General features: G+C 40.4%; 1 protein-coding gene across 1 annotated transcript in view; it reads right to left on the bottom strand.

Moving 5' to 3' along the window:
* Positions 1-6,645, bottom strand: part of LOC129060789 (carbonic anhydrase 13-like) — a 35,358-nt gene extending 28,713 nt beyond the window's left edge. The window contains exons 1-2 of the mRNA XM_063726456.1: positions 6,609-6,645; positions 1,756-1,951 (exon numbers count right to left, since the gene is read on the bottom strand). Coding sequence (XP_063582526.1) covers positions 1,756-1,951; positions 6,609-6,645 — 233 coding nt within the window. The remainder of the gene's footprint in view (positions 1-1,755; positions 1,952-6,608) is intronic.
* Between the last annotated feature and the right edge of the window lie 5,945 nt (positions 6,646-12,590).

Raw genomic sequence — 12,590 nt, 5'->3', positions numbered from 1 at the left:
AAAAGTGTTTCCAAATATGATTCTCTCTAATACTTTATCTCATCTTACATTTAAACTTGGTACCTTGGGCAGAATCTCTGCTTGGGCAGTAGATAGTCTGAAGAAGGATTAAACATTCATATCAAGGAAATGTTTTTTCATCACTTACTTAATAAATTAAGAAATAATCTATGAGTCCATTATTTATTCATGGTGTGAAAGACACTATCCCAAGAACTAATCATTAAACGAAATGATTACATGTTCTAGAAAAAAGTACTAATAGGGAATATACAGTAAAAAAGTTTCATGCATTTATTTTTTTAAAAAATTAAGCTTCTACTTTCCCTCCCTTCAATGTCCATTGTTAGCAGAATGGTACATAAATTATGATACAAGCATAGCTAATACAATTCAACTTTTAAAATTATTTTATTTTTATTTTTATCTTTGGAGACAGGATCTTGCTCTGTCACCCAGGCTGAGTCCAGTGGTGCTATCATGGCTCATTGCAGGCTTGACCTTCTGAAGTCAAGCAATCCTCCTGCCTCAGCCTCCAGAGTAGCTGGGACTACAGGCACACCCCACCATGCCTGATTAATGTTTTATTTTTTGTAGAGATAAGTTCTCACTATGTTGCCCAAGCTGGTCTTGAACTCCTGGACATAAGCAATCCTCCCACCTCAGCCTCTCAAAGTGCTGGGATTATACATGTGAGCCACCACACCCGGCTGCAGTTTAGCTTTTTAAACAAGATATATTTTAATCTGGAAAGATGTCTATAAAATATTTTTAAACGGGAAAAAATTTCAGAGTTATATAGCATTATTCCAAATGTATTTTTAATAAGAAAATGCAAAACAAGGATGATACACATGTATGTATACATAACTAAGCACCGAAATATTATGGAAGAAATAACATTAGTTACTTCAGGAGAGATTGTGGGAAGAAAGAGACATTAATATTTGTCATATGTTCCCATATTGTTTTATTTACTATGAGTGGATATTACTTTGGCAATTAAAGTAACAGAATAAGATTTTTTTTAAACTAACCTTTTTCTATTAAAGCATGTACTAAATGGCATTATAGGTTTGCAAATAATGCTAAAATAATTATGGCTAAAACTTTGCAGAAACAAATCATGAAATATCTATAAAAACTATTAAACTTCAATATTTTTATAATGGTAAATGCTAAGTGAAGTTATCATAACAAGCTAAGGTCAATTTTAAATTATCATGCAACATATCCTTTTCCAAATACTCTTTATTATTTTAAGGTAAGATTATCTGAAGGTTCAAATATATAACAAGATATCTTAATTCACACGAAGAAAAAATATGCTTCAATTTGACAAATTCCAGGTCTAGCAAAAACAAAACATGAAAGATTAGAGAGTGTATTCTGGGCGCGGTGGCTCACGCCTGTAATCCCAGCACTTTGGGAGGCCGAGGCAGGCAGATCACGAGGTCAGGAGATCAAGACCATCCTGGCCAACATGGTGAAACCCTGTCTCTACTAAAAATACAAAAAAAGTAGCTGGGTATAGTGGCGTGCGCCTGTAATCCCAGTTACTCGGGAGGCTGAGGCAGGAGAATCGCTTGAACTTAGGAGGCGGAGGTTGCAATAAGCCGAGATCGCGCCACTACACTTCAGCCTGGCGACAGAGCGAGCCTCCGTCTCAAAAAAAGAAAAAAAAAAAACGGTGTAGTCTAATCATTCAAACCCTTCACCCACCACCACACACACACAAAAAAGAAAAGCCATCCTGATTTGTTCTCTGTGTCATCAAAGTCAATATTGAAGGAATGGCCGCTGTTGCTGATGATTTTAGCTGACCTTGGGTCATACTTGATACTAAGTGGTCGGAGGGAAGAGTCATATTTCACTTCTTTGGTTTTAGTCTCAATCGGAGATTGCTGATCACCATCAGCAATAGGGAAAAATTCCTTCCAGTGAATACGACCTTAAATACATAGGACCAAAAGAAAAGGATTAAATTAGTTATTTCTTCAACAAACATACATTGAGTATAACACACTGTGCTTGAAATTGAAGAAAACACAAAGATTAATAAAATGAGATTCTTGTCTTCAGGACCTTGGCATCTAATTGTTTTTTTTACAAGATTAGTTGTTTTTATTATAGATGTGGGAAACTCTTGGTGTGCCTTAAGTCATGTTCAGAATTAATGTAACGCTTGTAGACAAAAGAGTCTGTAAATTTTATAAAGTACTCTCCAAAGGTAACCTTCTACCAAACTAAAAACAATAATACAATTCATCATTGAAAACAATGACATTCAGTCTCAGCTCCAAGAATGAGCTGTTGCTCCAGAGTTCAAGTTTGCAGACTGGAAGAGTCAAAAAAATCTGGGAAAGCCATAAAGCAAAGAAAGGTTGTCATTCTTAAAGATGCTGTGCTTACTTCTTTATTCTTCCTTCTATCACTCAGTGCTATCTTCTAGTGTCACTCAGGCCTCCACTCAATTATTTGTGATGTGCAACAGGCATACCAAGGAAACATACAAATTTTTCACCTAGGATAATCCAAATAAAATGGCTGCACCGTGTCAGGAAATGTAATATTGTTGATTATCTGCAGTGGAGTCAGATTGTAATTTATTTCTCTGTTTCTTCATTTCAGAAGGTTCTTCTATGGTTATTTTGCCAATGTTACATTTGAATTTCAACACAAGAGAAAGGTGTCATCCTGGTCCTCTATTCAAAACGTCAAAATCGTATCAATTTCACAAATCAGACATGTTAGGGAAATTGAAACGAGCCAATCAGCTGACAGTTCCCTTTTCAATCCTCTTCACTTCTTTGGAAGACTCTATAAAGTCTTGCCTCTCAAAATCAGCAGCAAAACTGTAGTTTCATGTAAGTTCCACGTCATTCTATAGATGTGAGTCACTTTATAGGTTATAGGTTCTTATTCTCTCTACTATTCCTGAAATTTATACAGCTATCACCACCTACACTGGGCTACTGACTAAGGTTTACCCACCTACTTTGCTAACCAATCTTTCACTAAAAATTAAGTACTAATTAAAACATCATAGCATGACAATTAATTAAACATGTTACTAATACAACCAAAAACATTTTAAAATGATAAAATTTAGAGTGATATTTAAAGAAATGCAATATATCACAATCATCAACAAACTTTAAAGCATAAAATTCTAAATGTTTTTTATTTTTTTTTGAGACAGGTTCTTGCTCTGTTGCCCAGGCTGGAATGCAGAGGTGTGATCTCAGCTCACTGCAGCCTCAACTTCAAAGACTCAAACAATCCTTCCACCTCAGCCTCCCAAGTAGCTAAGAGTACAGGTGTGCACCACCACACCCAGCTACTTTTATAAAAAACTTTTTTTGTTGAAAGTCTCACTATAGGCTGGTCTCAAACTCATGGGCTCAAGTGACCTGCATGTCTCAGCTTCCTGAAGTGTTGGGATTACAGGCATGAGCCACCACGCCTGGCCCAAACTCTAAATCTAATACTGCTTACTATGCCTCATTTTTGCAAAAGAGAACTCACACATACATACATTCTTTCATATATCCTTCAGGCACAAAAAGTCATAGCATAAATATATAACTACACACTCAGCTTAAAAGATGTCATCTGACAAACTGGACTTCAAAGCCACTTGAGCATCAAAAGTCCTTGCTTAGAATGTATTACAGAAAAAGCCTTGTTTATTCAATACTTTTACCATCTTTCTGAGTACTTTTTCTATATATAACCTAGATCTTTTTTCCCCCTTAATTCAGAAAAAGCCTTCTATTTCACTGCCACCAAGTAAGAGTTAACCTAACAAAAATTCAATTTCAAATACGCAATGCATGTGTCACAACATGCAGGTGACATTCTTCCAATCAATAGAGTTGCTTTCTTCTCCTAATTGCTTTGCTCTCCTATTTCCAGTCATTTATAAACAGAACTATTTTTAAAAGAAGTCAAACCAAAATAAAATAAAAGTAATAATACTTTGTATCACATTCCCAATATTATCTACTAACTAACATAGTCAGTTCAGTACCCTGCCTCTTAAATAGGTCCCCTTTTTCAATCTTTCCAAAAAAAATTTCCTCCTCCTCCTCCTCCTCCTTGTCCCCCCCATGACCCTGCAGGCTAGTCTGGAACTCCTGGCCTCAGGCAATCCTCCCATCTGAGTCTTTTGGGTAGCTAGGATTACAGGTGGAAGCCACCAGAATTCTTTTATTTATTTATTTTTTTTTTGAGATGGAGTTTCGCTCTTGTTGCCCAGGCTGGAGCGCAATGGCGTGATCTCGGCTCACTGCAACCTCTGCCTCCCAGGTTCAAGCAATTCTCCTGCCTCAGCCCCCCAAGTAGCTGGGATTACAGGCATGCGCCACCACGCCCAGCTAATTTTGTATTTTTAGTAGAAACGAGATTTCTCCATGTTGGTCAGGCTGGCCTTGAACTTCCAATCTCAGGTGATCCACCCACCTTGGCCTCCCAAATTGCTGGGATTACAGGTATGAGCCACCGCACCCGGCCAGCATAATTCTTAATTAGAGATATGTGGTGGTTGCTCAACTGATTTAGGAACTTTTAAATACCTACAGTGATATACACTTTTCAGTGATGTCACATTCCCTAAACTAAACATAATAAAGTAGTCAAAGGTTAGGGGAAGAATCCTAAGTTATTTGTGAAGGCAGTACCCTTTCAGGGCTTCAAGTCTTGATGTTTCATTTTATCAGTGTTGCTATTCCCAGCTTAAGTTTCCTTTTATCTGCTCAGTCACCGGTTTTACCAATGTTTGTGGCTCATGCCTGTAATTCCAGTACTTTGGGAGGCCAAGGCAGGTGGATCACTTGATGTCTGGAGTTCTAGACCAGCCAGGCCAACATGACGAAACCTTGTCTCTACTAAAAAGTCAAAAATTAGCCAGGCATGGTGGCTCGTGCCTATAATCCCAGCTACTTGGTGGGGCTGAGGCTGGAGAATTGCTTGAACCCAGGAGATGGAGATGGCAGTGAGCCAAGATAGTGCCACTGCACTCCAGCCTGGGCAACAGGGCAAGACTCGTCTCAAAAACAATAAACAAACAAACAAAAAACTTGCCTAGTTAGTAGATAATACATTTCCAATAGGATTTTCCCAATCTTTCTGTGAAGACCACACCTTTTAGTAAGGATGTTGTATTCAGAGAGAGATTGCATCTAAAAGAAGGGAATGGCTAATTCCTAACAGAACAATTCCTAACAGAAATACAAAATCACTCCTTATTAATGGCTTTGCTAAGATGAATTTTTAAAATTCCTGAAATAAGCTTCATTCAGGTGAATAATTTCTAACCTACTAAAGAGTAATCAATATCCATTGATTGAAATACCCTTCTTCTTCCTAACTACCATAAAGGCGCAGTTGGGACTCAATGACTATTAAATAACTCTAATAAAAACGACTTCAGCAGAGAGGGAAATGAAAAAAGATTTGTCATATTTTCCCCCTAAACATTCACTGGAAATTAGCAAAATGTAAGATTATAATTATGGCCTTAATCAAGAAGAAATCTGACTATATACCTTTTATTATTAAAGTTATAAATGTCACCTGCTGCCATTTTTAAACTAGCATGTTTAAAAACAGGCTACAATTAGAAATTAAACAGGCTACAATTAGAAATGGAATTTTTCTGTTAGTTTGTGAAATTAAACTTTCTATAAAATTTGACCATTCTATACTGTTTAATCATGTACATGCTAATAGAAGGAAAGTATTATTGTCACTGCGATTATTTCAAATAATGATTATTTAAACAATCAGTTCAGTTTAACGTAGGAACAAGAAAAAATGTTTTACTTTTGATAATGTGTGATATACAAGAAGAAAGGTGTATGTCATTATTATTTATCCTATTAATACATTTCTATCAATGAATTATAATTTCAGTAATCCTTTGCTCACCCTGCAAGGATGAGCGTGGAAAGAGAGGAAGAGTGGAGAAGTAGCCCACAATGTAACTTCATTTCCCAGCGAGAACCTGAACCCTTACTAAAGTCCCCAGTAGTAGTCAGCCAACTGCAAATTGCTGTGGGAATATTTACAGTAACAGCTATTAGGAAACATGCAGTATTTTGTTTGCCACGAAGCCAACTTAATCTTCAGTGTCACAATGCAAGCTAAGATTTCCTAAATATATTTTCAAAGATTTTCTATGATTTGTTTCTCCTAAGTGAATAGTGAGCTTAAAAGACTGAAAGCGAACTTGTCCTTATTTCATTAAAGTGTGTCATCAGACTTCTAATCTCCAAGCCTGTAATTGATAAGTGGCTGTTACTAGGCAAAGTCCTTGGCTTTTCAGATGAAGGTGAACGCACACGTATGAACACTTGGGAGTTTGGGGAATCCTGATAGAGATAACACACACCATCGCTCACATCCACTACCAACAACCCGTCTACCCTGACAAGACTGCTCTCCGCTGCCTGCACTGGGCTCCGAGTTGTGCTGCTTAGTTTAAAGAGGAACCGAAAAGTTTCTCAATGTGCGAGCCCAGTGTGTGGTCGGCGAGCGCAGGGGCGTCGCGCTAGTCCTCTCGCCCCCCGCACAAAGCCCGCCTTGGATCAGGAAAAGGCTCTCACCGTTGTGCTCGCGGTATCCCCAGCTGAGCCTCAACATCGTCCCTCGGGGTGGAAGGCAGGGGAAGATGTGACTGAGCAGCGAGAGAGCGGAGGGAGCGGGGAGGGGCCCGGGAGGGAGCCTGCTGGGGCGGGACAGCGGGGCGCCGGCGGCCGGAGTGGGAGACCGTGAACCCGGCCAGGGGCGCTCCCGCCTGCGTCCTCCAGGAGGCAGAGGGGTGCGGGGAAGGCGCCCGCGCCGCTGGCTGAGTCCTGGGCGCGAGTTGTTCATAGTTTGGACTCGGTAATGAGATATTTGAGTTAGAGAGAGAGACGGAGAGAGAAAGGTTTCCGGGGGGAATCTCCTGCCTTCTGAGAAGGAGTCACTCGGGAGAGGAAAGTGTCGCCTAGAGGGCTTCCAGGAAGTAAATGAGTCACCAGATCCTGGAACTGCCAGGCTGGGAGGTGGGGATCCCGGTGGAGGCGCAGACGAGGTCGGTGATGGTCGTGGCAGTGGTGATTACAAGTACAAAACAATAATGACGATGGTAATCACCACCATTGAAAAATAACTACTTATTAAGGGCTTATCGTGGGCGAGGGTCTTAGCTAAGACTTTTACCCACGTCTTCCCATTAGATCCTCTCAGCATTTCCTCGAGAAACACGTGGCTTAAGAGACACTAGGTAACCTGCCCCAGGTCGCACAGCTAAAGCGGGCGGGGTCGCTGTTAGAGAGGACCGGCTCCCCGTCCTGGGCTGCCTCCATTACCCATTCATCCTTTCCTTGCCTCTTCCTCTCACTCTGCAGGCTTGTGGCTTGGTGAGTGAGGAAACCAAAACCAGCTGTTGAGATTTGGTCCCAAAATTGTGCTGCCTTCCTGACCCCGCAAGAAAGGTTTTCAGGACATCTTTCCTGGATGCTTGGTGGGCTTGTTACCCAAGGACTGGAGTCAGAACTAGCCGCAGAGCCTTGAATTTCTGGCCTGGAGTAGTGAGTGTTCTGGGTTCAAAGTGAAAAATAAAAATCAGGTACATGAACCACTTTCTACCTCCTTGTCTCGGGTCAACTACCTCATATTTTATAAATCCAAGCAACCTCTTTGTAAGGAACCTAGTAAACCCATTTTCAGTAACTTGGATGATTTGGTATGTCAAGATGAATAATGTTCTTAACGTTCTAAGTAAATATTAGTTCTCGATACCCAATAATAGTGGTTACATGAATGGATGAATGACTGAATAGATCAAAATTGTTAAAGAAATTTTGGTCGGTGGTTTTCAAATACTTCCCAAATTGTTACTTTTATTGCTTGGGTACACAGTTTGTAAACACCCAATGGGTTTACCTTGCCTGCTGTCAAGACACAGCTGATTTATCAAGACAGGGGAATTGCAATACATGAAGGGTAATTCATGTAGAGCCGGCTGTGCAGAAGACTGGAGTTTTATTATTACACAAATCAGTCTCTGCAAGCATTGGGGATCAAAGTTTTTAAGGACAATTTGGTGGGTGGGGGAGAGCTAGCAAGTCAGGAGACCTGATTGTTTGGGTCAGAGGTGAAATCACAGGGAGTCAAAGCTGTCTTGCACTAAGTCAGTTCCTGGGTGGGGGCCATGGGATCAGATGAGCCAGTTTATCGAGCTGGGTGGTGCCTGCTGATCCATCAAGTGCAGGGTCTGCAACATATCTCAAGCACTGGTCTTAGGCTTTACAATAGTGATGTTATTCCCAGGAGCAATTTGGGGAGGGTCAGAATCATACAGCCTTCAGCTGTGTAAATCCTAAACCATAATTTCTAATCTTTTGACTAAATTTTTAGTCCTACAAAGGCGGTCTAGTCCCCTGGCAAGAAGGTTTGTTTTGGGAAAGGGCTGTTATTGTCTTTGTTCTAAACTATAAACTATGTTCCTCCTCAAAGTTAGTTCAGCCTATGCCTAGGAATGAATAAGGACAGCTTGGAAGTTAGAAATAAGATGGAATTGGTTAGGTCTGATCTCTTTCACTGTCTCAATTATAATTTTGCAGTAGTGGTTTCAAGTTCCTTCTTGTTTAAATTCATAGCGCAGTCTATAAAATTTTCTAAAACAGCAACGTAAGTATTGGCACAATCAAATTACCTTTCATAGGAAACTAGTCAGATCACCTGTAGAGCATCCATCATTCAATGGACTTCTTTTTTTTTTTTTGAGATGGAATTTCACTCTTGTTGCCCAGGCTGGAGTGCAATGGTGCGATCTCGGCTTACTGCAACCTCCACCTCCTGGGTTCAAGCGATTCTCCTGCCTCAGCCTCCAGAGAAGCTGGGATTACAAGCATGCATTACTACTCCTGGCTAATTTTTGTATTTTTAGTAGAGATGGGGTTTCACCATGTTGGTCAGGCTGGTCTCCAACTCCTGACCTGAGGTGATCCACCGGCCTCGACCTCCCAAAGTGCTGGGATTACAGATGTGAGCCACCGCACCCAGCGGTGCGCACTATTGTCCATTTATAAAAAGAATGAAGATCTCCATGAGCAGAGCAGATGTAAAGTGAGTCCTGGGATGTATTGAGGTTGTGGGGGTGGGGGAAGCAAAAGAACAAAAGAATGTATATAATAGACTGCATGTTTAAGAAAAAAATAGAAATAAGAACCTGCACACATATTTTCAGATTTTTACCAAAAAAGTAGAGAATAAGCCATAAATTAATAAAAATAGTTCCTTGTAGAGGATGAGTGTGAATGGACTGGAAGTGTCAGAGGCAATGGAACCACAGCAACTCCATTCAAACCTTATTATATGCTAATTATAATGCATTCACATGCTAAAAGACACTCCCACCAGCCCTATGACAGTTTACAAATACCATGACAACATTTGGAAATTACCCTATATGATCTAAAAGTGGGAGGAGCCCTCAGTTCTAGGAAATCCCCACCCATTTCCCAGAAAACTCATGAATAATCCACCCCTTGTTTAGCATGTAATCAAGAAATAACCATAAAAGTAGACAACCAGTTGCCCTTAGGGCCACTCTGTCGATGGAATAGCCATTCTTTTATTTCTTTTTTTTTTTTTTTTTGAGATGGAGTCTCTGGAGAGGAGTGGCATGATCTCAGCTCACTGCAACCTCCGCCTCCTAGGTTCAAGCGATTTTTCTGCCTCAGCCTCCTGAGTAGCTGGGACTATAGGTGCACACCACCACGCCCGGCTAATTTTTGTATTTTTAGTAGAGATGGGGTTTCACCATGTTGGCCAGGCTGGTCTCGAACTCTTGACCTTGTGATCTGCCCACCTCGGCCTCCCAAAATGCTGGGATTACAGGTGTGAGCCACCGGCCCCTTTTGTTTCTTTACTTCTCTAATAAACCTGCCTTTACTTTATTCTTTGGAATCGACCCAAATTCTTTCTTGCATGAGATCCAAGAACCCTCTCTTGGGGTCTGGATTGGGACCTCTTTCCAATAACAGAGGGATAGGGATGAGTGAAACTTCTCAGTGTATCTTTTTGACTTTTAATCATAAATGCTGTTAAATTAACTTTAGCCTAAAGCTGCCTCCTTACATATTTTAGTTCAGCTTAAAGTTTTCTCTGTATATAGTGAACTCTAACCTAACTAGATGTGTAAATAGACTGCAGCCCACTCTTGTGCTATTCACTGAGTGTTGGCTAATCAATGGCAGCCAACTGTTCAAACCCTGTTCAACTGAGGTAAACTTTAAGCTGTAACCAAACCAGCTGTCTGTACCTGACTTCCATTTTCTGTCCATCACTTTCCTTTCTCTGTCCATCAATCTAACCACACAGAAGGGCAGGAGTCTCTCTGAACCTATTCTGATTGGAGATGCTGCCCAATTTGCAAATTGTTCTTTGCACAATTAAACTCTTTTCAATTTAATTTGGCTAAGATTTTTCTTTTAACATTGTTCTGCATTTTAAAAAAATAAAATTAAATCAAAGAGAATAAAAAATCAAACCCTGAAATTGAATTCAAACAGAAACAATTAAAATCAATTGTATATTGAATTGATAATGTAACCATAAAGAAAAAGTTAAATAGCATTCGAAGATAGTACTTTTGCTGTATATCCTTACTAGGACATATAACATATTAAGAAGAAATGCAAGAAAATCTTGAACATTACTAGTAGGTTTATTTTTGGTAGGATATTGGTGTTATGCTTCTGAAACCATTTTTTATTGGTTTGTTTGTTTGTTTGTTGAGATGTTGTTTCGCTCTGCCACCCAGGCTGGTGTGCAATGGTGTGACCTTGGCTCACTGCAAACTCCACCTCCCAGTTCAAGCGATTCTCCTGCCTCAGCCTCCCAAATAGCTGGGATTACAGGCGCCCGCCCTCCTGCCCTGGTAATTTTGTGTTTTTAGTGGAGATGGGGCTTAACCATGTTGGCCAGGCTGGTCTGGAACTCCTGACAAGTGATCCACCAACTTCAGCCTCCCAAAGTGCTGGGATTACAGGCATGAGCCATTGTGCCTGGCTGGAAACCACTTGTGTAAAAATCATAAGATAGAGCAAATGAACAAATATATTGATAATCTCTGGAAGCATGATTTTCATTCTGGTTTATACAAAAATAGGAAATGACAGAAGCTAAGTAATAAACCTGTGGTGTTGCATTTGAACACTCTCTTCACTGAAAGATCCCCAAAACAATAATATCCCAATAATAATGAAGCTAATAAACCTTAAAATCTATTGCCCTTCACTGAGGAACCACTTCTAAAGCCATATACTAATTTTATATTTGTAACTTTACGTTCCTTTTCTTTAAAAAAAAAAAAGTCCCAAAATTATAGTAGCTTCAGGCTCTACAAATCTGAATCTACCCCTTGCTATGAGACACTGAAACTGCCCAATGGGTTCATCTTGCCCATTGCCTAGGCAGAACTAATTATTGATCAAGACAGGGGAATTGCAACAGAGCCAGCTAAATGAGTGACTGGAGATTTTTTGTTTGGTTGGTTTTTTGAGACAGGGTCTTATTCTGTCACCTAGGCTGGAGTGGAGTGGTGCAATCATGGCTCACTGCAGCCTCCACCTCTCAGGCTCAAGCATCCTCCTGCCTCAGCCTCCCACATAGCTGGGATTGCAGGCATGTGCCACCATGTCTGGCTAACTTTTTTTTTTGTAGCAGGGAGAGACAGGGTCTCACTGTGTTGCCCAGGCTGGTGTCAAACTCCTGGGCTCAAGCAATCCTCCTTCCTTAGCCTCCTCCCAAAGTGCTGAAATTATAGGTGTGAGCCACCATGCCCTACTCAAAGTTTTATTATTACACAAATCAGCCTCCCACCAAATTCCAAGGTTAGGGTTTTTCAAGAATAGTTTGGCAGGCAGGGGGCTAGGGAATTGGTGATGCTGATTGGTTGGAAATGCAATTATAGGGGTGTAGAAAATGGTCCTCATGAGCTGAGTCCACTTTGGGTGGGGGCCACAGAGGAGTTGCTGGTCTGGGTGGGGCCATCTGGTCATCCTAAATGCAAATGCCTGAAAAAACATCTCAAAAGGTCAATCTTAGGTTCTACAATAGTGATGTTATTTATGGGAGTAATTGGGGAAGTTGCAAATGTTGTGAGCTCCAGAGCAAATAGCTTTGGGAAGGGTTATTACCATTGAAATTATAAACTAAATTTCTCCCAAAGTTAGCTTGGTTCACACACAGAAATGATCAAGGACAGTTTGGAGATGAAAGGCAAGATGAAGTTGGTTAGGTCAGACCTCTTTCACTGTTATAATTTTCTCACTATTATGATTTTTGCAAAGGTAATTTAAACACTAGCACTCAGATCTTGTTTCCTAAACACCATTCCCCATTCGAAGGAACCAGAGCTACTTGGAGAAGTGACTAGTTTTGTTAGCAGCTGCAAACCTGTACAGGTCTACAGCAACCTCAATTCTTGCCTCCTCAGAAGAAAGAATTTGACCAAGGGGCATAGGGCAGAATGAAACACCAAGGCAAGTTTTAGAGCAGGAATGAAAGTTCACTAACAAATTTAGAGGGAAAAA

This window comes from Pongo abelii, chromosome 7 (assembly GCF_028885655.2).
Source record: "Pongo abelii isolate AG06213 chromosome 7, NHGRI_mPonAbe1-v2.0_pri, whole genome shotgun sequence".
NCBI classification, from domain to species: Eukaryota; Metazoa; Chordata; class Mammalia; order Primates; family Hominidae; genus Pongo; species Pongo abelii.
The sequence above is the reverse complement of the archived record's forward strand: the minus strand, read 5'-3'. Positions and strand labels throughout refer to the sequence as shown.